Raw genomic sequence first — 21,997 nt, 5'->3', positions numbered from 1 at the left:
GACCACTACATACTATCCTGTTCCCCAAAATATGATCTTACAGCAAGCCCAACCCCGTTCTCTGTGTAAACAACACCGCACACTCGTTTCCTCACGCACGCGCACTGCCACGACGCACCGGCGGCGCCGCAGCATGAGCGAGCCTCTTCGAAGGCGCATCCAGCTCATCACCATCAGTCCCTTCACAAATCGTTAGTCATCTCTCCTCATCCTCGCAGAAAATCCAAATGACCAAAGCCAACTCAAATCAAGAAAACAAGAAAATCCAGAACGCGCAGCGCAGGGCAGGCAACTCAGGTATTCGTACTCAGCCGATGAACCACGGGCACCGAGCTCGGCGGCAGACTCCCGTATTCCGTGATGACCATGTTGATGTACTCAGCGGGCGTGACATCGTACAGCACCTGGAGGTGGTGCAAGTTCTCCGAGCCCTCGACCCACTTGAGCACATCCAGAGGACCTGATTTTGCGTCTTCAGCTGTGGACTTGTCATTGTCCGACTTGTTCTTCGAGGGGTGCGTGGTCGGGAGGTGGGGTTCGAGGGGAAGTAAGGAGGCGCGCTCGGCTTCGGAGAGGATCTCGTCTGCTGGTGCGACCTCGTTGCCGACGATGGAGTCGAGGGCGACTTTCTCAGTGAACTTTACGGACTCGCAGAGCACAAGGACGGGGAGAGAGTGCGAGCGGGCGAGCATGGAGACGAGGGCGGTGCCGACGCGCGAGTAGAGCCGCCCGTTGGACATCATGGCGTGCGCGCCCAGGAACACCTTGGAGGCGTCTTTGACGGCGTGTGAGGCGCCCGTGATGAGGTAGTACCGGACGGTGATGCCTTGGTTGGCCAGTTTGCGCGCGAGCGTCTTGCCTTCGAAAAGGGGCTTGGAGTCGACGACGACGACGGTGAAGGGGACGCCGGCCTTGTGCGCTTGGAGGAACGTCTGCTCGACGATGGAGGACGAGGCGTACGTGAGAATCACGTCGCCCGGCAGGATCTTGGTCGCGGCTTGGTCACGGATCAGCTTTTGGGCGGCGGTGACGCGCTCGCGTATGAACATGTCGATTTCCTCCACGAGGTCGCGCTTGGCTTCTGCTTCGGGGGTGGAGGGATCGATCTTGATAATGACTAGGTTCACGGGTCAGTAGAATGTTTGCCATGAGATGGAGCAGAATTTACGGTCTTTGAGCCATCGAATAGCGTTGCCCATGCTGATACTGAGCGGTCTGCATCCTCGCAGGTAGTCAATCTGTGGGCTGAGATGGTGGTTGGTGAGATGCCGCGCCAGACTGGTTCCAACGGGCGTCTGGTATGATTCGATAACTGCTTTGAAGGCCAGAAGCATAGCGACCATTCGCGCAGTACTTCCACAGATCACGTAGCTGCTGTATTGCAGACCAAGGGCGAGAATAGCAGGGTGGACGTCTTTCGATGCTCCGACCATGGAATGCTGTCTGGGCTGACTATATAAATGGCCAAAGAAGAGTCCGAGGTTCTTCTGGTCCCGCTTCGAATCTCGTTTGGCGTGCTGCTGTGGCACCGCATTGGACTGTGAGGGTCTCCTCCGGATTGGCAAAGGTCTGGCTTCATCTTTTTTCTGAGACTGCTTCTGCTCTTTCTGCTTCTGTTCCTTTGGAGGTCCGCTCTGTTGCGTCGCTGCGGGAGCAGCCGCCTTTGCTTGAGCTCTCTTTGCTTGCTTCTCTAGCTGCTTCTGCTTCTTCAATTCTGCACCTGACAATTTTTTTGAAGCGCCGTCTTCCACAGGCTTTGCATCCTTAGGATCAGCCTTTGCCGGAGCTGCTGGGATTGCTTGATCGTTCGGCGCTTGCAGCGGTGCAGCCGGGGGGGCCACCGCTTCGCCTTCAACTAGTCCACTCATTCCGTCGGCAGGAGCTTTAAATCCTTGCGCGTCTCTTTCAGTCCTCAAATACAATATTTGCAATTGACGTGCAGTTGTTGCCGAAAGCGGGGGAAGTTAGGTATTGTGGAAGGTCACAATTGCCGGGGCGAAGGCATAGGTCTTTATCGGATAGTCACGTTATTGTGTTCAGTTGGTGCGGATTCGGGGCGCCAATCGTGGTGGAGGCGTGTGCGAAATTGATAGAGAATGTCCGACCCCGTTGACTCACAGAGTGGTTCTAGTCGTGGGCTAGCGCGCCAAGATCCTCCGCGCACCCTTGTTGCTGGCGTCATAGTCCGGCCCTATATTGAAGCACGACTCGCGTTCATCCCCCGCAATAACGTACCACCAGAACCAACAACATGGCTGAATCAATCAATATCACGGAACTTCCGCTGGACATACTTGTATTGGTCTTTCCCTATCTTGATGCCAAAAGCTTCCTCGCTTTTTGTAGTACTTGCAAGGCATTTCAGCAGCCCTCGATTCGCTTGGACCCTGCATATTGGTCCTTCCAGAGCCGCAGTAAGTCAAGACTATGCACCTGAGCGAGCCGGGACATTTCCAAGGGATCTCGCCATACATTTCTGGCATACCGTCTTCTCCACCACAATGAGGATTGCTGACGCCTGTAGGCACTTTTCGCATACCAAACCAGCCAGTTGTGCAGCATGATGGAGTTCGCTGGCAGAAGATGTACAAACGCCTCTTCACACAGACCCGAGTGTATACATGGGGAAGCGAGGGAAACAATCGTCTAGGTCATCAGACAAACGCCCGGTCATGCCCGTCTCCTCAAGAAATGCATGGAGCTCGAGAGATGGGGGTCATCGCTGATTTACAAAACGGTGGATGGTCGACTACGATCCTCAACTCTAAAGGGACATTGTATTCAGTTGGACTCTTGGATGGCGAGCGAAGCTGGGGTGGTAACGCTGATCCAAAAGCGTTGACTTTCCCACCCGGATACCCACAATCACCTGCTGCCGCTGCGTACAACGAGCCCACAATCGCAATACGTCAGTTTTCTTCTGGGCGATCACACATACTAGGTCTCTCCGACAGTGGTCGGATCTGGTCTTGGCACAGTTTTGATCACCCTGCTGTTCAGATCAAGTTCGTCAATATAGATCTCAAAGAAGATTCTTCTGGTGGTTCAAAACTGGCAAACAGTTCGCTATTTGGGACAGTGAAGCAGGTAGTCGCAGGGTGGAGTTATAGTTCAGCTTATATTCATGGTGTCGGAGTCGTTGCGTGGGAGCCGCTCCGACCCAGAGCAGCCCAGCATGGTCCACGGCGAGCTCGCTCAGTCCCACGGCGGCTCTTACAGCGGGACCCTGAGCCTGACGAGCCTGACACTATGTTGCTACTTGAGAATTTCGAGCTTCCAAAGACAGGGTACCAACGCCCCAAGGGAGCTGTCCGAGAATCAGACCAAGACCGGGCTCTTGGAGAAGAAGTTGGACAGGTGAAGAACCACATTGTTCTTGAGCACTTCGTGGTATTTGTCACCGATATTGGCAAAGTGTTCTGCAGTAGGCTGGATGAGAAAGGCAGGGCAGACAACATTTTGGAGCTTTGTGCGTTCGGTGGTGAGATTGGAAAACCGTTGGACGTTCAAGGCTCATTCCGGACATTCGCAGTATTCAGCAATGGCAGGGTAGTCATTGCGGAGCAGGATTACTTAGAAAGAAGTTGGAACGCGCGTACTACCAATCCTAATCAGACGGAGATTGCAGGGTTGAAGTACATACCGGCTCTGCAACACAACAACGTTGTGTCGATAGCCTTTGGTGATTGGCACTTTCTGGCCCTGCACTCGACTGGAAAGATAACCGCGTATGGCAAGGGAGTGGGGTTCCAGGAATCTCTCGGGCTAGGAGCACTACAGGCCGTTCGCCTCCGTGGTCTCGATTCCCCGAGCTTCGCTCGAGACGGTTATACGAGAGGTAAAGAAGTATGGTTCCGCAAAGAACAGCAGGAGTGGCTGGAGCTCCTTCATTCTGGCGGCAAAGACGTGCAAGAGGCAGCAGGGCGATATGGTCTGTACTCCGGTGGGAACCTAAACATCCTAGGTGAGCTGGGCGAATGGATCGAGCAAGAGGCTAAAGTCTGGGACGAGGTATGTTGGATTCCCCTCTATCATGATGCAAACAGACCCTTAGAATCAGCCCTGTGCTGTCACATTGGGGGATTTCCACCGCTCTTTGATGATCTAGAAGGTATGCATAATTGCCTAGGAACGCGCTAACAAATCTATAGGATAAGGGCGAGGATGGTCTCGGTGCTTACTTTGCGCTCAGAGTGAGTGCAGCAGGTCATCATTCAGGTGCTGTGCTCCTGGTGAACGAAGAGCTTGCAAAGAAGGAGATCAATTATGATTGGCGCAACAAATCATTCCCCCGTCTAGTACATGATGGCGAGGAGATGCCAGGCTCAGTTCCGATCGATGAGTGGCGGGAGGGCAGGCCTGAGCTTTAGCTTGGTTAGGAGAATACTTAAGCGCACAGCATGGGCAAGTGGCACTCAGGCTCGGAAAATGACCCACTGATCATGAACGAATACGTCAATGATGTAGCTATACACCCTCCTATCATGCGAAGTACTTGGCGTGTTATCCTTATGCAGGATGTACCATTTGGGTGATCAATGAAGTCTCCTCAGCAGCTCGTTCAGTCTTTCGATCGCCTCCGCACGTCTATCAGCGATCTCCATAAACTGCTCCCTAGAGCTCGCGCCGATGCTTCCAATGTACACGTCTTTCTTCCCCTCTTTAAGCTCCGCCCACGTCTCCTTCACAAATTCCTCTGCCGGCATACCCATCTTCTGCCCAGTCTCAGCACCAAACTCATAATCATGTATCTCTGACTGCACAAGCGGTGGGGAGATATGCAAGATGTCCACGCTGCTGTTGCGCAGCTGTTCCCGAATGCACTGGACGAAGGCATCCAGTGCGGCTTTCGACGCACTGTATGCGGGCCAGGAAGCCCCTGGGACAAGCGAAATGTGCGTTCCAGTGTAAATTAGTGCAGTAGGATTGGAAGATGCGAGGAGATGCGGGAGGAAAGCGTGTGTCAGAGCGACGAAGGATGTGAAATTCGTGGTCATCTCTTTGTTGAACTCGGAGAGCTGCACTGTGGATGGCGAGGCGAAATTGAAACGGCGTTGCTGGCCGGCGTTGAGGAAGACGGCGTCGATTGTGGGATGTTGCTTGATCGCGCTGTGATGGTGGTCAGTGATGACGCAGTCGAAAGAGAGAGGGAAAACGTTACTTCTCAGCAAAAGCGGACAAGCTTTCCAAGTTTGAGATGTCGGCGGCCAGGCTGGAGGCTTTCGAGGAACCATGGGCCGAGACAAAGGCATCGAGACGGTCTTTGCGACGCCCAACGGCTGTGACATGGATTCCTTCCGCGATAAGTTTGTCTGCCATTGCCTTCCCTATTCCAGATGTTGCTCCGACCAAAAGAACATGCTTGTATGGGAATGACATGGTCACGCCTGATGACTGAAGGTTATATCAAAAACGTGTGCTTTGCAACAGAGAATTCGGGTGCGTTGTGCTGTTAGAAAACAGACAATGAAGAGTTACTTTATATATTGCTTGAATATATAAGTCCGGATAGTACTCCAGTAAAGACGGCATTTGCACATCTTAAGTCCATGGACTTCTGCACGAAATCGATACTCTTTTGGGAAGTGTATACCCGTGGCAGATGCGCCCGAGACTCATGGAACAAAGTTTCGGATTTAAGCCAATTTATTGACCTTGAACAGGATAGCGAAGGCGACGAGATATCGGACACTGTTGCGTCAGCGTCGAAGTGCATACCCAAATCAGACTAGAACGTGGTTTTTCATTGGCCCGACAAACAACTCGTTGGGCGGTCACTCCGACGGTTTAGCGTCAACATCACTGTTCATCTCACGCCTTGCTTTCTCATCCTTCCTCGAGCCAACATCACCCATGTGAGTGTTAATGTCGCTTTTACGGTGACAAGACGCGCAAAAACTCAGACAAGAGAATCCTCCTGTACCACATGCTACTAAGAAAATAGCTCTGACCACTCTCATTCCTCGGGTATAGCAAAGGAAAATCAACCGTCTGTGAGCTTATTGTAGCTATCTCCTCAAGGACCTAGTATGGTTTTTAGAGGTAAACCGTCAAAGGCCTGTCAGAGATGTCGGGACCGGAAACTCCGAGTACGCCTACCCTCGCCCGTGGGCCGTTCCATCCTGTCACTAAACGCTAGTAGTGCAACCTTCAGCGGCCATCCTGTAGCTCCTGCCTGCGAATTGGAGTCCGGTGCTATGGATATCGTGATACGGACGTCCTGCGTATCTCGAACGAAACCGAGTTTGTTCATATGAAGGCTATTTCAGCCGAGAAGCGAGTCATGACACCAAAGCGGGCCAATAAAGCGAGCTTCAAGCTTTCCCACTTGCCTTTAGATCTCCAAGCCCAGGCGAGACAGCTTTTCTTTGCGTACTACATTGCGGATTTCAGTCGAGTATGGGATTTCTTATACCCCCATTTCGATCCAAAGACTGCCCCGGAACACCTCTCCCTCAGCATAGATGCTGCAAGTCTAGCGTTCTTGTCACACCACGTGAACTCTCCTTCTGCACAGAATCTAGGGAGACAAAAGTACGTTGGCGCGCTCAGGGAGACAAATAAGGTGCTGCAGGATCCGACCACCCTCCCACAGACAAACACACTTGAAGCCTCGCTGCTACTAGACCTCTTTGAGAGAATCACAGATTCTAGACCCACTTCTGTTGTGTCTCAGCGAGCCCATGTGGATGGCGCTCTGGCGCTCGTTAGGCTTAGAGGCTTGCAGCACTTCACAGACCCGGGTGGCTTGAAGGCGCTCACAAGGCTGGCACTAAACTCCGTCGTCATATCAATAACCAACCGCGAGAGTATACCGGAAGACGTTACAAAGATCAGAGAACATACAGCAAACTATACTGACGTCTCGCATCCCAAGTGGTTGTTGTCAGGCATCACACTGAAGGTCACTGACCTCCTTTCAGAGATCACTAAGAGTGTCCTGACAGCAGAAGAGAAAGTGCGGCGGTGTGTTGTATTGGAGAGACAGCTTGAAATCATCGACAATGAGGCGCCTCCGAAATGGTCGTATGACCGGATATATGTTACAGAAGAGCAAGAAGACACGACTTTGGATGGTTACTACGATGTCTACGCCTCCCGCGTAGATACACAGATGTGGAATGTCCTCCGGTTTATAAGGATCGTTCTCTGCGATGAGATTATTGAATCCTGCGCCAATACTAATGACAAGACCAGCCAGCACGCAATGGAGACCGCCGCCTTGGTAGTCCGAGAAGTGTGTGCCACGGTCCCTCAGATGACCGACTGCAATGGTCCTGCTAGGCACAAATTACCACCGGGATCCAGCGCAAATATGCACACTCATACGCTGTCACATTTTCTCGACACGTACATTCTCCTATTGGGGCTGTATGCCGCTGCATGGTCCCGCGGTTGTCCCGAGAAAGCAAGGATCTGGATCATTAAACAGCTTGATAGGATTGCTGAGCACTTTGGGGTGAAAGAAGCGGCGACAGTGGCGGCAATATTGAAAATGCAGGATGCGAGGGCTAGGACAGGACCCTGGGACGTGTATCGGCTTATTGGAAGCTATGCATTCGCAGCATAGCAATGTCCCTTCGAGTCAGAAATCAAACCTGGGTTCCCCGACTGCACGGGAGCTGTTCAAGCGGTGCATGTATCGAATGCTCGTCAACAGGTCACAATAGGATACTGTTGCGACCCGTCACGCGCTATCCGTTCCTCTGGTCGTTTCCGGAGATTGACAGAGAGCACTCCTACAAATGTGATCCTAAGATGGAGTCTTGGAGATGCTCGGCAGCTCGTATAGCAGCACCTACGCTCAAAATATCAATTGCCGATACATATGTATGTAAGTGCGGAAGTAGGAGCGGGTGTAAGGGCGGACGTTGTATCCATAGTGTATTCCCGCAGCTGCCACATTGGTAGACTTGCCAAGTCGTCGTTATGGTATTTCCTACACATTCGTACGCCAGATGACCAGAAACCTGGGTATGCCGATCCTACGGACAGGGGCCGATTCGTGCCGTTCCGTTGCCTACAGGCATTTGATCCTTGCGGTGCAGATGGTCCCCAGCATTCCGCCGAGGGAGTGGGCAGCGAGATTGCATGCCGAGAATGTAGTACCGCCTGATCCTAAAACATTACAAGCATGTCTGCAGGCGCAGCACACCGCGTGGCAGCCTCCTCGTTCTCCCATGGGGTCCACGAGTGTTGTAATGGAAGACTGGACCCTGAGGCTCGGGTCTTGCCTAAACCCAATTCGAACGATAAGAGGCCGATATCCCACCGTGATCCTGGACTGCCCAGCCAGTCCAGACCTCTTCTTTCTCTCGACTCCATCCCAATATCAACCCCGCACATCTTCGACGCTATTGCCGTGGAACACTTTTAGTTGCAAAGATGACTTTCCTAGCAGCACACGCTCAGCGCCGCCGCAAGAGCGCCTCTCTTGGCAAGAGCGGAACGCCAAGAAGTTTCTATGCACGCCATCTCAGCTGGGAGGCTCTAGATCAGCCACATTAGGCGGACTCTGTTACATCTCACCAATCTGGCTCACACACGATCTCTAGCTCGGTGCCTGCATCGTTCGCCTCTCGCTTTCCCAGTACAAGGATCTGGCGCCTGTCCAAGGTTAACATACGGAGTAAAAATAGCTGAACGTGCACATGGAATCCTCGTATCGATCAAGTCGCCCTACGCGGCATTTTGGAAACAGAGTTTGCAACCAGGTCTCGTGTCTGGCTGTCTATTGTATTCTTAGTCGTCTCTAGGCATCGACTTTGCTTTGCCTGTTCTGGAGTGTCATGATTCTGGCTGGGACACAGTGATTTGCCTCTTCCGCTTAGTCCCGAAGCTGAAAAGGACCCACCTCCCAAGTTACCCGGAGTAAGAGATCTGACAAAGTCTCGCCTCTCGAACCCAATGATGTCCCTCAAGCTGTCAGATGAATACGAGCTAGGCTCCTTGGGCGGTATCAGCCGCTCCCGACGTCCTGTATCGGCTGTGAAAAGACGAAGTACGGCGTAATAGAAGTCCGGGGACCCAGTCTCTTATCCATCGGCTTGGGTATGCTTCGCGAGAAGCTTATTTCAGTGGCTTACGAACCTTGAGTGGCTTTTCGCCGTCGCCGCAACGAATGGCACGCGTGCCGATGGCGACCTAACACCTCTTTCCGGCTTGTATTCTCTCCCGATGCGGCTTTAAGGGCTTGGAAGTATTGTGGCGGACGCGGAAACATTTCGTGTATGCACACAACCTGGCGTGACTGAGCAAAAGCTCTACATCTGGGCTTCCAGACCGGAACGATGCTGTCCACGGAGACATAGTCGAGCGGGGGTACACCTCCAGGTGCTGATTCTAGGATCCATACCCCAAAGCAAAAGGCCTAGGTCGATAGCCTGTGCACATCCTCCAACCCACCGTAGAAGTGCTGAGCGACGTGTATATAAACCTCGCCTCTCCACGTTGTTTTCCTGAGCAAGACACTTCCTTTGTTGTCCCATCCAACCTAGTCATGACTCGCCTTACGATCCTTTCCTCCCTGCTGGCGCTGGCTTCCGGAGCTTTGGCTGCCACACCCATTCCAGACATATCACCATTGGGTGTTGTGGGCGCCTTTGGCGGGTTAGTGTCCCACTCCTTCGTAAATCTTCAGCCACTGACAGAGTTAGCTGCTCTGTCGACCCCAGCGACTCCAACTATGCAGGATCTGTCACAGTGGATGGCTGGTCTATCAAAGTACCAAAGAACCTCATCGTCCAGTTTCCTACTATTTGGGTCCCCTTCAAGAACCTCTGCGGGGCTGGTATTGATGGGTACGAAGTCACCGTCTTTGGCAACATCATCGGTTCGACGCCAACAGCCGCACAAATCATCGTTACCGGTGGGTTCGAACTACGATCAGGCGTAGGATACATTGATTCAATCGATGTTGCCGATGGTTCATTCAAGCTTCGTGGACTTGGTACCAAGTTGCGACTGAGCGACCCGAACGGTGTGTTTGGAAAGGAATCGAACCTATCACCATTCTTCCCAGTCGACGATGAGAACCCAAGCATCCAAGCATTCTCCGGATTCCCTATGTGCTTCCCACGTTCATCCAGTGATGATAGGTGCCCCTCCTCAAACCGCCCAGCCGGATCAACGAACTTTGCGGCTCCTGATCCTCTGGCTATGGTTCCTTTCCTGGTCGGCGACTTCATTACATACACTGCTATCCCCAAGAGTGGCGAGCTCCTCGTGTTCGAGATGTCGGCCACCAATGTGCAGGTCACGACTTCAGCCTCTAACACAGTACCCAATTATATCTTCATTGAAGATGCAATTATTGGAATCACTGACGCTGATCCCAACGTCGAGGTTGCTGATACTCGGGTCAGTTTTTCGTACCCAAAACGGCATTGCCTGACTGACTTTCAACTAGTTCATTGGCTACCTTTCCAGCTGCACTGGCGCCTCAGTCCAAATCTATGCCATTGAAGTCGACCCATGTACAGGCGACGAAAACCTCCGCCAGGTCGGCTCTGCCACGCCCAGAGCCGGCGACGTTCGATGCAAGTGGGAAGCCCGTGTCGCAGCCTCCACCCCGTACACCCGCGAATACGTCATCAAGACGAACACCCCCGTCGTCGAGACCAAGGACGGATTGAAAGCCGGACAATATATCACACCCGTTACAGAATGGATCCAGCCCGAGGTCAACGTCCCTGGCGCCGAGCCCCCAGCACACCGCTTTTCCGACATTCGCGGCCTTGTGCAAGGCGACTTTCTCGACGGCGAGCAATATGGCCCTCTCTCTCCGTTCCCCGGACCGACGCCGCCCTCCCCATCCAAGACTTGTAGCCCCAACGATCCCAGCGGACCCGTCGCGGAGCCCACCGCCACCATCGCCCCCTTCTCCGCCGACCAGCGCACAGGCGCAACCATCCAGCTCGTCGTCCAAAACAACAACACGGACATCCCCAACTCCGCGCTCGAGTTCAAGTGGACGCAGATCGAGCCCTCGGGCGTCCCCAGTGCCTCCGTCACGCTCGAGTCCCCAGCCGCGCAAACCGCATCCTTTGTCGCGCCCAAGCTGACCGCCGCGACCACGCTCAAATTCGAAGCCACCATCAGCCTCAAGTCAGACTCGTCGAAGACGTCCAAGGCACAGGTCTCCGTACGCGTATCCGGCACTGTGGCTGACATCGTCACGCTCGACACGTACACGTGGGAAAGCCGGCAGAGTGGGACGATTGGCGTGACATGCCACTCGAATGTCGCGAATGGGGATGTCAAGACGATGACGCTGGCGCTAAACAACAATGGCACGCGGTTGGCGATGAGTAGTTTGGGCAGTGGGAGGTTCAGTTATAGCGCGCGGAGCACGAAGCAGCCGACGAATGTGCAGTGTTATAGCAATCTGGGTGGCAAGAGTGCGCTGTTAACTGCGCCGACGAAGAGGAAGAGAGATTTCAAGAGGACGGTTGTTTTGGAGTGAGGGTTCTTTGGGATGGGAGGGCTGGCGCGATGAGGGATTCTTGTCTTGTGGCGTTTGGATGGGTTGCGTATGGTGCGCGAGGTAATGTCTTCTCTTCGACTGTACATAATTTCTTCTTCCCCCGCAGAGGGGCTTTGTCCCACCAAGTCAGTTTGACATGGTCGTAAAAAGGAATGTTATCAAGTACTCTTCAAGACTGAGTTAAGCTACAAAGCCGGGGGGCATAGCGTGTCCTCGACGCGACCGTGGACTGAAGAACCGACTTCGCAACGCAGACAGGGTATTATTAGGGCCGCATAATGCCAAATCTATAATCTATCATGCTTTTCGCTCGCAAAAAATGCTTTACGACGCTCGGAAGAACTACGCTCCTTCTATGCCGAAACCGTAGCCTCAGCCGTCGGCTGGGGCGCTTCTGCAGTTGCAGTCGGCGTGGGCGCCGTCGCGACACTGCCTTCCTCCCCTCCCCACAAGTATATTTCGCTCTCGCCGACGACCTTGCCGGCCTTCTCCCAGCGTTCGGTGCGCTCTCTCCTTCGCTCCTCAGCCAGCTTGGCGAGCGCGGGCCAGTACACGCTGTGGTCGTACTCGAAGTCGACTTCGCCGCCGGCGTTCTTCATGAGCTGCGAGGCGGGGATGTGGTCGGTGAGGGGCTCGTTGTAGCGCATCTTGGTCTTTGTGACAGGGTCGATGAAGGGGGAGATGAGCTTGAGGAAGGTGGTGACGTACCAGGGCACTGGCGGGGATTAGCAACTCACACATAGACTCAACAAACATGTCGAGCGCGGTCATGCAAGCTCACAGTGCGTGATCAATGCCCTGCCCAGGCGCTCCGGGTAGTGGTTCTGCAGGATGCTCAAGACCTGTCTGCCTGTGCCGATGCTAGGCTGGCTCCCAGCACTGCTGTTCCGGAAGTCGATCAGCAGCGCCAGCGTCTCCTGGCCCGGCGGCGAGATGTCGAGTGTGCGCTCCAACATGTAGACCAAGTGCTCGACCTGCTTCGGGCTGTTCTTCGTGTTCTGCTTGTTCGGAAGGAGGTAGAGGCACGGCCTGCCTTCGTTGTCGTAGCCGAGGGCTACCTGTTTGCCTAGAAGGGTATCATGAGCGCCTGGCTAATTCGGACGACGTAACGCTGCTTACCCGTGGCGTTCTCGTCGGAGATGTAATCAGCGGTGAAGGAATCGGTCCCGTATTCTCTCCGCCAGATGACGGTATCTCGCAGACGCTGGGTGGCATTCGGCAGGTTCCATTTGGTCGCACGGAGGTACCGCAGAAGGCACTCGCGGGTAAGCCACATGCGCTCGGGGTCTGCGAGTGCCTCCTCTTCTGCGCCTTTGGCAGACGCCTTCGGGAGCGTTGTCCATGCCTTCACAGTCGCGAGGAGCTCGTCGTACTTTTTCTGCTGGTCGGCGGTGAGCGCGGGCGGCGCGGCGGGCTTCTTGCCCTCCGCTGGGTGCGGGAAGGGGCCAATGGCAGACATGGCTTTGCGGATTTTATTCGGAGGCGAACAGAGGCGGAAAACAACGTTTCTTGCTTTCCAAAGGAGGACGCTGACGAGGCTGCTCTTCTGGCGAGCTGGTGGACCCTGATCTCACTACGCCATAAACACCGTACCAATGGCGCGGATCGCTGTACGGCCAGACTCGCTAAGGGCCCCCTTCGCGGCTAGCTTTGCGGCTGCGTGGGGTGCTCGACGCGTCCGAACGCGTCTCGAAACTTTGGAGCGCGTGCGCATCGTCACCATCCCGCTTCGGACCGCACACTCAACAGTCACACTCCGTGCATTGCTGTGCTTTCCCATATTTAGCCATCCCAGCAGCGCACTCCAAGCGCCATGGACGACACGGCCGAGCTCACCGAACGCTTCGAGCGCTATTGCGCCACAAAGGACAACGACGTCCCCTCCGAAATCCTCAACGAACTGCAGTCCATCCAGCGCATATTCTCAATCTCTGCCGAAGAGCTCGACTTCAAATGGCAGGCGTACAATATGAAAATGGGCGGAGAGGAAAAGATGGACTTGAAGACGGCGAGAGATTTCAAGAAGGATCTGCAAGACTCGCTGGAGAAAGAAAGCAGAGGCAAGGTGCAACAGAGGGGCGATGCGAAGCGAGTGGCACCCACGCCCAGAGCGGCGAAGGGTGGGGACATGTATGATATGTACGTGGTGTTTCTCGAGGACCGCATAGAGCAGGCATGCTAATACACCCAGGCTGGATGGCATGATTGCTACCCCTCGAGCAGCCCCTCTGGGCAGCGCCGCAAAGCGACGATCCAACTTCGATGCCCCCGCCGGTAAAGCGCACAAGAACCATGAGATGAGCTCTCCAGCAGGCGGACAGACACCCAGAGGCGAAGTTGGCGACGCATCGTACGTACATACCTCGGAATGCATAGCATCGATTAACGAAAGACCAGTGTCTTCGACTTCTCCTCTCGCAAGAACGCTGGCGACATCGCCGAACAGTTGAACGGGCACATCGCCCTATCCGATGCTCCGGAAGAACCCCCCTCGGAAACACGCATCAAGCTAAAGGCCAACACCGACATGTCCAAATTCAACTACAAAACCATGGCCATGAAGCTCTCCGAAGCCTCCGAAGTGCTCGACGACCGCATTGACGAGTTCCGCCAATTGCTGCAAGAACACCTCGATCTGGAAGATAGTGCCTTCGGCAACCCCTCATACCAGTCTCCAAACGAGGTCATCGCAGTGGGGCGTATATGCTCCGACACGAGCGAGGGCAAGCTCAACGCTGCATCCATAGTACTAGAGGGCTCTCGGCGATGGGGTTCAGGACGAAGGGTCCCTCTGACCCTGGACAAACTAACATCATACAACTTCTTCCCTGGACAGATCGTTGCCCTCAGAGGCATCAACGCGTCGGGCGAGAACTTCGTCGTCTCAGAAGTGCTTTCGTTTCCCCTCCTCACCCAGCCCGCCTCCACCCCGGCAGAACTAGACACCTACAACGCGCGGTACCTCGACACCCCCGAATCCGACCCTTCCACGGTTCGCCCCCTCACCGTCCTCATAGCCTCTGGCCCCTACACCACTGACCAGAACCTCGACTTCGCCCCGCTCCACACCTTCCTCGACAACGCCGTCTCCGCCTCCGCCGACACCATCGTCCTGATCGGCCCCTTCCTCGATGCAGAACACCCCCTCATCCGCTCGGGCGACTTCGATATCCCCCCTCACCTCACATCCCCCGACCAGGCCACCATGACCGACCTCTTCCGCCACTTCATCTCCGCGCCCATCCAGACCTTCACCAGCCGCCTCCCCACCTGCAACGTCATCCTCGTGCCGTCCCTGCGCGACGCACACCACCACCACGCGGCCTTCCCGCAGGACAAGTTCGCGAAGAAGGAGCTCGGCCTCGGCGCCGCGGGGAGGCACGTTCAATGCGTCACGAATCCCATGACGCTGAGCATGAACGAGTTCATCGTGGGCATGTCGAGCCTGGACGTGCTGCACATGCTGCAGCGCGAGGAGATTGCGGGCGGGAAAGCAAGGAGCACGCATCTCTATGAGCGGGGTGCGAAGAATGTGCTTGAGCAGCGCAGTTTTCTGCCGGTTTTTCCGCCGACGGGGAGGGACAAGTTGCTTGCACCGAGTGCGGTGGAGGCGGCCGTGTTCAAGGAGGGTGTTGCGGATGGTGACACGGAGGAGGGCCCAAGTCCCTTCCTGCCACTGGGCACCATGGTAGATACGAGTTATCTCAAGCTGGGCGAAATGCTGAATGTCCGGCCGGATGTACTCCTCACGCCCAGCGTTTTGCAGGGCTTTGTCAAGGCATGTTTCCCCTCGTGCATCCTTTTACGTCTGAGTGGGAGTGCTGATTTACGTGCTGTAGGTTGTGGAGAGTGTGCTGGTCATTAATCCGGGAACGTTGTGCAAGCGCAGGGCAGCAGGCACGTATGCGAGGCTAGTAGTTCGGCCTGCGGATGTGAGTGAGGAGGAGAGGCAGAGGGGGGCTGCGGTTGCGCATAAGCTGTGGGAAAGGGCGAGGGTGGATATTGTAAAGATCTAAGTGCTTTGGGTGGGCGTGTTTGGCGTTTCGGAGCGGAGTTGGCCGCGACGGCTGTACCAATGGTTGCATTGGGCTTTGGTGGTACATAGCATCTGAGTAATCGACGATAACGTTTTGCATGCTGAGACTCTGACCTGCTGTTGAGGCGCGGATGGATTTTCGGCTCTAATTGGGATTCGCTCTCTTGTCCGTGCTGGATATCATGGTCATGCTTCGATTCTCACGCTGATGTGTCATACGTTCATGCAGCCACACGGGTCCAAGGTTTGTGAATTCAGGACTTGAATTTGTTATCGATCCGAACCGACACCTCCCATCCCTGTCTAAAAGCAGGATAGGATAACCGAAGAAGCCCAGCAATGCATGCATGCCATATCCGATGTGAGGCTCCTCATGCCCTCGTATCCATGTTCGTCACATTGTCATTGTGTATAACCGTCGCGCCTTTTCCTCCGCTACTCCGACCGCCAATGCTTGGGGAATTTATCGGTGCTGTTGGGCGTTAGTTAGAGTCTGCCCGTATGTATCCTTTACGCGTTGCAGGGTCTGCAGTGCATCCAGGTGCAGCGGCGCGCGTGTTACGCAGGGCATGCGTACCTTGACGAAACCAATGTCGGCGCTCTTCTCGCGGAAGCACTGACGGCAGATGTTGAGGCCGTACTTGCGGATGAGACCGGCAGGGTGCGTGCAGACACGGCTGTATAGGATCCAGTTAGTACATGTTCGATCCACTCAGGTGCTCGTTCGCGTATGCCATTTCGGGCCCATGGTGGCCATCATTGTCCTCCTTCCCTGCCACAGATGGCCGGCGCGCATTTATATAAGAAGGGTGGACGTACCACTCGCGGGAGCCCTTGCCGTAGGTGCGCGGGCGCGAGTACCAGACGGATTCGTGAGACATAATGTGTGGTTGAGCGAGGTCGAGGTGGAGAGGTCGCTGCTACGGGTGCGTTAGCGGTGCCATCTTTGAACTAGATAGTAGACGTCGTCCTCAGGGCGAGTGGGACATACTGGTTAGGAGTCGTCGGTCTGCGTCGGGGCTGTCGTTCACGAATGTCGCTGGGTTTGGAGTTTCGAGGAATTTCGCAACGCACACTGCCAATCCTTGGCAGTTAACCGAGCGCTAGCTGACGCTAGGCCGACTCGGGTCACCCCACCATCCTTTCCCCGTCCGCGCCGTCTTCGGTAGAACGCCAACACCTAATCTCGCGAACTTTCATTGATGCGGCTGTCGTTGTTCGCAACACTTGCCCATTGGAATGAAAGACGAAGAGGAGCTAACACTTTTATTCATCATCATGTCTTTGCTTTCTTGCTACCCATGACGAAGTCACCTAAAAGTAGCCCACAGATCTCATACTGGTCACATCTGCTTCCGCCTCTCCACTCCTCAATGCCACTCTTGCAGCTCTGAATGTTCAGCAATGAGTGCCGAGTCGATCCAAGCCTGCCAATCCTCCCCAGCGTCCCACTCCATCTCGGGGTCCCCGTGCCATGGACCCAACGCACTGAACAAGCTCTCCGCACCCACGACCGCGGATTCTCTGGCTACCTCATCCGTTGGCTCACTTGTTGCATAAGTGTTCTGATCCTTGAGTTCGTGGTGAGCACTGTATGTGAGAAACCTCAACGGATCATCGAGCGCCGCATCCGCCATGATCTTTTGCGCGCCGTCATCGAGACCTACAACACGACGCCATCGCTGGAGAAAAACCCCTTCCATCCCAGCAGTAGGGAACGGAGCAGGATGCGAACCAAAGGATATCTTCCTATCTAGCATTTCCAAGTCACGCGCAGCCTGCGGGTTCGCACGCAGGCGATGCAATTCGGCTTCCCGGTGTCTCTGCACGTTGCGAATCAGCTTTCTGATAGGAAACCATATCTGCTTATCTTGGTCCTTCAGTGCTTTGGAAGGAATCAGCCACGGACTATTCAATGCTACCCATGCCCGCTCCACGGTAGGACTCCACTCCCTTCTTGGTATTTCCAGCGCGAGGTATACAGACGCATGCCAGTGCGTGCATGTTTGATATATCCACCGCCAATTCCTGCACGCCTCCTCTGCGTTCATGGCGTGGTTGTACTCTGCGACCTGGATTGCTGCGTGGAATAGCTTTGTGCAGTGCATGTTGTCCATTGATGGCTCGACTCGCGAATTTGGAGCCCTCCTGCAAATGACGGGTGCAAATGACAAGAGCGTAAGTTTCGCCATGACGAGACGTGCCATGCATACCGACACCCAATAAGATAGGCCGCCATCAGTCTCAGTCGTATGCTGCAAGTATTGCGATTGGAACTTTTGGAAGACCTCTTCGATTAGAGAGAGCCTCTCCTTGAAACTCAAGTGAAAGCCAGACGACAGTAGCTGGCGGTGGACGTCAGTCAAGGCAGCACCGATACGTGCGAACGATACATCTGTCACGCCGTAGCGCTCGGGTGGGGTGACAGTCGTTTGCGGACTGATGTCTGCATCGTTGATATTAAGAGGGTATTTTGTGTCAAAGTCTAGTGACGCGTAAACCATATGTGTTCCCTGATCTTCAGACACTTTTTGATCGAGAAGGCACATCGCCCACCACACCCTTCTGCACATTTCGACTTCGAACACGGTACGGTGGGGCGAGCCTTCTCCATCTCGATGCAGCCCAAGATACTGCGCCATCCTTGTTAACAATCCGAACATCATCCAAACGAATCTAGGGCTCTCACTCCTGCGATGCAGAGCGAGGAAAAGGGTCAGAGCCTTCACCGCGGTAATGGTGGGGTTGTTGAGAAAGTCTGCGCGAGCAAGGCAGGTCTCGAGTCCAAGACGAAATTTTGTGGTGAGTGCGGCTCTCGAGATCCCAAAGCTAGATTGAACATCTGAGTCCTCCATCGAGGCTACTGCTGCGTAGTAAACCCCAAAGAACAGTGCTTCATCGGAAGGATCGATGTTTGTCATGGACCCTGGAGAACGGGTTGTTTCGAGCAGCGTCGGCATATGTATGACGCGGACAAAGAAGTTGACGTTGCGCTCATACACCTCCAGGAGGTATGGTATCTGGCTTGGTAAAGGACGGTATTCGCTCAGTGGGGCGTTCGAGCTGGTTCCAAAGAGAAAAGCTCCGGGCTCTGAGAGTACTGGTGTCGGTGATACTATCGCTGTCTCTTGGGCCCGAAGCTCATCTTCAGAACTGTCAGAATCCAGTTCTGCGACACCGTGGGTGTCTGCTCGAAGCGCGGAAAGCTCCTGATCAATCTTTGCCCAGAATGTGCTGGTCACATAATGGGAACTGGCCCCACAAAACTTCCCATTTTGACTGAGGGCTGAACTGAACCTTACTGCGTTTTGGGACCCTTGACTTGACGACCACTGTTGCGTAGCAGTGTCGATCGCACCATCGCGACCGCCTGCACTGATTGGAGTGTGCACAGATGCATTGGCTTCTTCAATCTCACGTTCGAACTGCTTCACCAACCCTGCGAGTTTTTGTAGCCTTTCCTTGACTTTGGTGATGCTTGGCGTAACGGCTTGGGGCGTAGCACCTGGACGCTTCTCCAAGTTGCGAGCCCATCTTGGAGGTCCCTCTGTGGAAGGCACGACGCATGCAATACCCCCACGGCGGCAGTTTGAGCAAGGCGACCTTTTGTCACAGCGCACTCTGCGGGTGCGACAGGTGATGCAGCTCCGCGGCTTCGTTCCTGCAGGTTGGCGTACTGGGTTAGGTGCGGTTGAGAACGCAGACGGGCCCGCGGTGCTGTCGGAAAAAGAGAGTCCGTATTCCATAATCGGATCCAAGGGAGATGAACTCGCGGCCTGTTGATTACCATCAAGTCGACCTCCCTGGAGATGTCGACCCAAGGTGTTTTAGTTCATCCTTTTTAAGCGCAGAGAGCTTTGCCTACTTTAGGAATAGTCTGGAAGCACCTTTCAACGGAGCCACCTTACACCGTTTCCTTATTACATTTGCTATACACATATACTACGAGATGTGTAGCCCTGATCAAGCGAGCCGGATCGCAACACCTAGGACTGAACGTCCTTCCTTTTCCGCTGTCAAGGTCTGCTTTCTCGCTTACGGCCCTATTTGTTCTAGTGGCGTCGTTATCTAGCCTACCAGCTACTCGCCATCTCATGGGAAGTTGCACTCGAGAGCAAGGCGCCCTTCTGTAGCCGCCTAGCCTCTTGGTAAGCTACACGATGCTGTGCCGAGCGCAGTTGCTCTAAAACTAGCACGTGGCTTGTGTTGGAGGGGACGCGTACGTGCGTTTTACAAAGGGGAGCTAAAGAGATTTTGGCTGGATTATTAGGATTGGCCAGACTCTGATCTGGCAAACCCTTAATTACGGGTAAGTCATGTTGGACACCCAGTGGCTTTACGCCTTGTGTCGCCGCTTATGCTTGTGGGATACTCATGATTCCGCCCAATGGATCTGCTTGCGATTAGGCAGAAACTACTCGGGAGGGTTAAGCGCTGCTCGGACCTGTGCCTTTGTTATGGGTGGTCGAATGGTGGGGGGGGCGGAGTATCCGAGTCGCGAGGATTGCGCGAGAAGCGCGCGAGCGCTGTTATATATGTTTGCGCTCCCCGAACCCAAATGCATAGATCCGCTTATCCTGCTTCTACTCGAACAGCACCAAGCTGCGAAGCCTCGCTAGATTCAGCAAACACATTGTAATACCATAGCATCGAAATGAGTTCGTGCCCGTGGACCAATAAGAAGGAGGAAGGAAAGGAAACTGCATGCGTGGAGTGCATCAGTGTAGGTTTTTGATACTCAATGTACAAGCAACTACAAAACTCTGACAGCTCAAAGGGTACCATTCATGCTGGGCTCCCACAGGGAACGATCGAGCCGCTCTACGGTCTGAACACCTATATCGTTGGCAACAGAACAAATCCACGCGCCATTATTGTCATTTACTCCGATGTCTTCAGTCACAACCTGCCAAACAACAAGCTTATCGCAGATTCATATGCGAAGAGTGGAGAGTACCTCGTCTACATGCCTGACTTCTTTGAAGGTACGCTGGCAAACTAGCGTTGTTAGACTAAGCCTGACAAATTCAAGGTGATCCTCTAGGTCTCAACCTCGCCGATGTCCTGATCCCTACCGATGCAGCAAAACAATCCGTTCTCTCAAAGTACGGGGGTCTACTAGCCGGCATGCCAGGTTATTTGATGTGGATTAGCAGACACGGAAAGGACAAGACGCACAAAGCATGCGTCGATTGGCTACAGAAGTTGAGGCGATCAGACGAGGTGAAGGGAAAAAAGATTGGAATGGTTGGCATGTGCTGGGGCGGCAGATTTGTGTTTCGTGCTGCACGCTCGTCTGAGTCGATCCAACTTGCAGACGGCAAGAAGGTGCCGCTCATCGACGCCGGAGTGGCTCTCCACCCTTCCAATGTGGTGCTTCCGGAGGACGTCGAAGGTTTGACGGTTCCTGTGAGTGTCGGTTGGGGTGAGGTGGATATCGTTACACCCTTCAAGCAGAAGGGTCAGATCGAAGAAATCATGAAAAAGAGGGCAGAGGCCGGGGACCCTCCCCCAGAGATGGAGCATAAGGTATATACGCCAGGTAGGCACGGGTTTAGCGTGAGAGGAAACCCCGAAGATCCGGCTGAGAGGAAAGCGCTCGAAGACTCGGTGACGCAGGTCTTAGATTGGTTTGAAAAGCGACTTTGAGGTTGCTGACACTCTCGGTGATCCTTTAAGCATGATACAGATCACCGGGCCCGCCGGTTTCGGCGAACGTGGTTTTTGCGGTCTGTTTCCGTAGCCGAGATTAACGAGCGAGGAATATTTGAGCTCATCGCAGACTTATTTTCGAAAATTGAGCCCATTCTATATGATCTATACACTCTAATTTCTTACTTTCCCAACGTCTCCGCCAATGAAAGTTCAATCGCCATGCAGCAATCACATCCCCCTTACTATTTCAGCTCCACGGTTCGTCTACACTCGCCAAACCTGAACATTAGTAAATCTCTTGACCCTCTGCCACAAGCTTTCTTTCCACCTCAACACCCTCTCATCCACATCAAAGCAACTCACTTGATGCCCATCCGCACAAAGCGGGTATAACTCCCAAAAGGTACCACAGGGAATTGACCTATAGGGAGCGATGTATCAGCAATATACGAGTCATGAAATGACAGAAACTGCCTCTGGCCCATGGAAAGGTGGTACAAGAACTTTTGCATGGCACCAATATAAGTAATGGGATGGATCAAGAGCCCAAGCTATCAGAATGGGTAAGTGGAAAGCTTTACAGTACTAGGATAAGAGCCTGAGTCCAATTCATCCAGACATGGCCCAGCCTGGGTCAACACACTATACTTAGATCTTCGTCCACGTACTGTACCATTAATACATGAGATACAAAAATGGCTATGACACATGCAACACAGCACAATATCCACTTTCCTCATAAAATTCGTCACTTTAGTTTGACTGACATCCTTGATACCCATAGGAAGGATTCCTAAACTTGGAAGTTGAGTTCGGGAGAA

The 21,997-nt window shown here is 53.9% G+C and overlaps 10 protein-coding genes across 10 annotated transcripts; 5 read left to right on the top strand and 5 right to left on the bottom strand.

Moving 5' to 3' along the window:
* Positions 1 to 56: 56 nt before the first annotated feature.
* On the bottom strand, positions 57 to 2,082 carry CC84DRAFT_1166744 (nagb/rpia/CoA transferase-like protein). Its single transcript, XM_018179041.1, has 2 exons — positions 1,169 to 2,082; positions 57 to 1,117 (listed from the first exon to the last, which is right to left on the bottom strand). The coding sequence occupies exons 1-2, from the start codon at positions 1,866 to 1,868 to the stop codon at positions 294 to 296; spliced, it is 1,524 nt and encodes a 507-aa protein (XP_018033330.1). The 5' UTR covers positions 1,869 to 2,082; the 3' UTR covers positions 57 to 293.
* A 145-nt stretch (positions 2,083 to 2,227) lies between these two features.
* CC84DRAFT_1125029 (RCC1/BLIP-II protein) lies at positions 2,228 to 4,501 on the top strand. The gene is made up of 3 exons (XM_018175708.1): positions 2,228 to 2,414; positions 2,525 to 4,011; positions 4,152 to 4,501. The coding sequence occupies exons 1-3, from the start codon at positions 2,252 to 2,254 to the stop codon at positions 4,368 to 4,370; spliced, it is 1,869 nt and encodes a 622-aa protein (XP_018033329.1). The 5' UTR covers positions 2,228 to 2,251; the 3' UTR covers positions 4,371 to 4,501.
* On the bottom strand, positions 4,152 to 5,766 carry CC84DRAFT_938733 (oxidoreductase). Its single transcript, XM_018187922.1, has 2 exons — positions 5,162 to 5,766; positions 4,152 to 5,109 (listed from the first exon to the last, which is right to left on the bottom strand). The coding sequence occupies exons 1-2, from the start codon at positions 5,377 to 5,379 to the stop codon at positions 4,536 to 4,538; spliced, it is 792 nt and encodes a 263-aa protein (XP_018033328.1). The 5' UTR covers positions 5,380 to 5,766; the 3' UTR covers positions 4,152 to 4,535.
* Positions 5,767 to 5,809: 43 nt separating this feature from the next.
* CC84DRAFT_1125026 (uncharacterized protein) lies at positions 5,810 to 7,922 on the top strand. Its single transcript, XM_018175707.1, has 2 exons — positions 5,810 to 6,089; positions 6,143 to 7,922. Exons 1-2 carry the CDS (start codon positions 6,030 to 6,032, stop codon positions 7,568 to 7,570), a joined length of 1,488 nt encoding a protein of 495 aa, XP_018033327.1. The 5' UTR covers positions 5,810 to 6,029; the 3' UTR covers positions 7,571 to 7,922.
* Positions 7,923 to 9,499: 1,577 nt separating this feature from the next.
* On the top strand, positions 9,500 to 11,464 carry CC84DRAFT_1098086 (uncharacterized protein; the record flags this gene model as incomplete). Its single annotated transcript, XM_018174752.1, has 3 exons — positions 9,500 to 9,609; positions 9,657 to 10,359; positions 10,409 to 11,464. The coding sequence occupies 3 exons, from the start codon at positions 9,500 to 9,502 to the stop codon at positions 11,462 to 11,464; spliced, it is 1,869 nt and encodes a 622-aa protein (XP_018033326.1).
* A 278-nt stretch (positions 11,465 to 11,742) lies between these two features.
* Positions 11,743 to 13,031, bottom strand: CC84DRAFT_1166740 (CRAL/TRIO domain-containing protein). The gene is made up of 3 exons (XM_018179040.1): positions 12,605 to 13,031; positions 12,267 to 12,551; positions 11,743 to 12,200 (listed from the first exon to the last, which is right to left on the bottom strand). The coding sequence occupies exons 1-3, from the start codon at positions 12,942 to 12,944 to the stop codon at positions 11,839 to 11,841; spliced, it is 987 nt and encodes a 328-aa protein (XP_018033325.1). The 5' UTR covers positions 12,945 to 13,031; the 3' UTR covers positions 11,743 to 11,838.
* A 179-nt stretch (positions 13,032 to 13,210) lies between these two features.
* Positions 13,211 to 15,501, top strand: CC84DRAFT_1151169 (DNA polymerase alpha 70 kDa subunit; the record flags this gene model as incomplete). The annotated part of the gene is made up of 4 exons (XM_018176732.1): positions 13,211 to 13,624; positions 13,677 to 13,835; positions 13,883 to 15,263; positions 15,325 to 15,501. Exons 1-4 carry the CDS (start codon positions 13,299 to 13,301, stop codon positions 15,499 to 15,501), a joined length of 2,043 nt encoding a protein of 680 aa, XP_018033324.1. The 5' UTR covers positions 13,211 to 13,298.
* Positions 15,502 to 15,843: 342 nt separating this feature from the next.
* Positions 15,844 to 16,441, bottom strand: CC84DRAFT_1166738 (ribosomal protein S14). Its single transcript, XM_018179039.1, has 3 exons — positions 16,341 to 16,441; positions 16,099 to 16,198; positions 15,844 to 15,993 (listed from the first exon to the last, which is right to left on the bottom strand). The coding sequence occupies exons 1-3, from the start codon at positions 16,400 to 16,402 to the stop codon at positions 15,985 to 15,987; spliced, it is 171 nt and encodes a 56-aa protein (XP_018033323.1). The 5' UTR covers positions 16,403 to 16,441; the 3' UTR covers positions 15,844 to 15,984.
* A 376-nt stretch (positions 16,442 to 16,817) lies between these two features.
* Positions 16,818 to 19,315, bottom strand: CC84DRAFT_1166736 (uncharacterized protein). The gene has a single exon (XM_018179038.1). It carries the CDS (start codon positions 19,265 to 19,267, stop codon positions 16,892 to 16,894), a length of 2,376 nt encoding a protein of 791 aa, XP_018033322.1. The 5' UTR covers positions 19,268 to 19,315; the 3' UTR covers positions 16,818 to 16,891.
* A 751-nt stretch (positions 19,316 to 20,066) lies between these two features.
* CC84DRAFT_1261615 (alpha/beta-hydrolase) lies at positions 20,067 to 21,346 on the top strand. The gene is made up of 3 exons (XM_018185081.1): positions 20,067 to 20,244; positions 20,299 to 20,506; positions 20,554 to 21,346. The coding sequence occupies exons 1-3, from the start codon at positions 20,176 to 20,178 to the stop codon at positions 21,168 to 21,170; spliced, it is 894 nt and encodes a 297-aa protein (XP_018033321.1). The 5' UTR covers positions 20,067 to 20,175; the 3' UTR covers positions 21,171 to 21,346.
* Positions 21,347 to 21,997: the final 651 nt, after the last annotated feature.

Source organism: Paraphaeosphaeria sporulosa (assembly GCF_001642045.1).
Source record: "Paraphaeosphaeria sporulosa strain AP3s5-JAC2a unplaced genomic scaffold CC84scaffold_8, whole genome shotgun sequence".
NCBI classification, from domain to species: Eukaryota; Fungi; Ascomycota; class Dothideomycetes; order Pleosporales; family Didymosphaeriaceae; genus Paraphaeosphaeria; species Paraphaeosphaeria sporulosa.
Note: the sequence above shows the minus strand (reverse complement) of the source record. Positions and strands in the feature narration are given on the sequence as shown.

Coding starts and splice junctions, on each gene's coding strand:
- CC84DRAFT_1166738 (XM_018179039.1), bottom strand. CDS start 16,402: ATGTCTCACGAATCCGTCTGGTACTCGCGCCCGCGCACCTACGGCAAG. Junction 16,199..16,340: donor GGCAAGGGCTCCCGCGAGTG/GTACGTCCACCC, acceptor GATCCTATACAG/CCGTGTCTGCACGCACCCTG.
- CC84DRAFT_1125026 (XM_018175707.1), top strand. CDS start 6,030: ATGGTTTTTAGAGGTAAACCGTCAAAGGCCTGTCAGAGATGTCGGGAC. Junction 6,090..6,142: donor GTCGGGACCGGAAACTCCGA/GTACGCCTACCC, acceptor AAACGCTAGTAG/TGCAACCTTCAGCGGCCATC.
- CC84DRAFT_1125029 (XM_018175708.1), top strand. CDS start 2,252: ATGGCTGAATCAATCAATATCACGGAACTTCCGCTGGACATACTTGTA. Junction 2,415..2,524: donor TTGGTCCTTCCAGAGCCGCA/GTAAGTCAAGAC, acceptor TGACGCCTGTAG/GCACTTTTCGCATACCAAAC. Junction 4,012..4,151: donor AGGCTAAAGTCTGGGACGAG/GTATGTTGGATT, acceptor ACAAATCTATAG/GATAAGGGCGAGGATGGTCT.
- CC84DRAFT_1166736 (XM_018179038.1), bottom strand. CDS start 19,267: ATGGAATACGGACTCTCTTTTTCCGACAGCACCGCGGGCCCGTCTGCG.
- CC84DRAFT_1261615 (XM_018185081.1), top strand. CDS start 20,176: ATGAGTTCGTGCCCGTGGACCAATAAGAAGGAGGAAGGAAAGGAAACT. Junction 20,245..20,298: donor CATGCGTGGAGTGCATCAGT/GTAGGTTTTTGA, acceptor GACAGCTCAAAG/GGTACCATTCATGCTGGGCT. Junction 20,507..20,553: donor CATGCCTGACTTCTTTGAAG/GTACGCTGGCAA, acceptor GACAAATTCAAG/GTGATCCTCTAGGTCTCAAC.
- CC84DRAFT_1166740 (XM_018179040.1), bottom strand. CDS start 12,944: ATGTCTGCCATTGGCCCCTTCCCGCACCCAGCGGAGGGCAAGAAGCCC. Junction 12,552..12,604: donor CTCCGACGAGAACGCCACGG/GTAAGCAGCGTT, acceptor ATACCCTTCTAG/GCAAACAGGTAGCCCTCGGC. Junction 12,201..12,266: donor CAGGGCATTGATCACGCACT/GTGAGCTTGCAT, acceptor AATCCCCGCCAG/TGCCCTGGTACGTCACCACC.
- CC84DRAFT_1166744 (XM_018179041.1), bottom strand. CDS start 1,868: ATGAGTGGACTAGTTGAAGGCGAAGCGGTGGCCCCCCCGGCTGCACCG. Junction 1,118..1,168: donor TATTCGATGGCTCAAAGACC/GTAAATTCTGCT, acceptor CCGTGAACCTAG/TCATTATCAAGATCGATCCC.
- CC84DRAFT_938733 (XM_018187922.1), bottom strand. CDS start 5,379: ATGTCATTCCCATACAAGCATGTTCTTTTGGTCGGAGCAACATCTGGA. Junction 5,110..5,161: donor TTGTCCGCTTTTGCTGAGAA/GTAACGTTTTCC, acceptor CCACCATCACAG/CGCGATCAAGCAACATCCCA.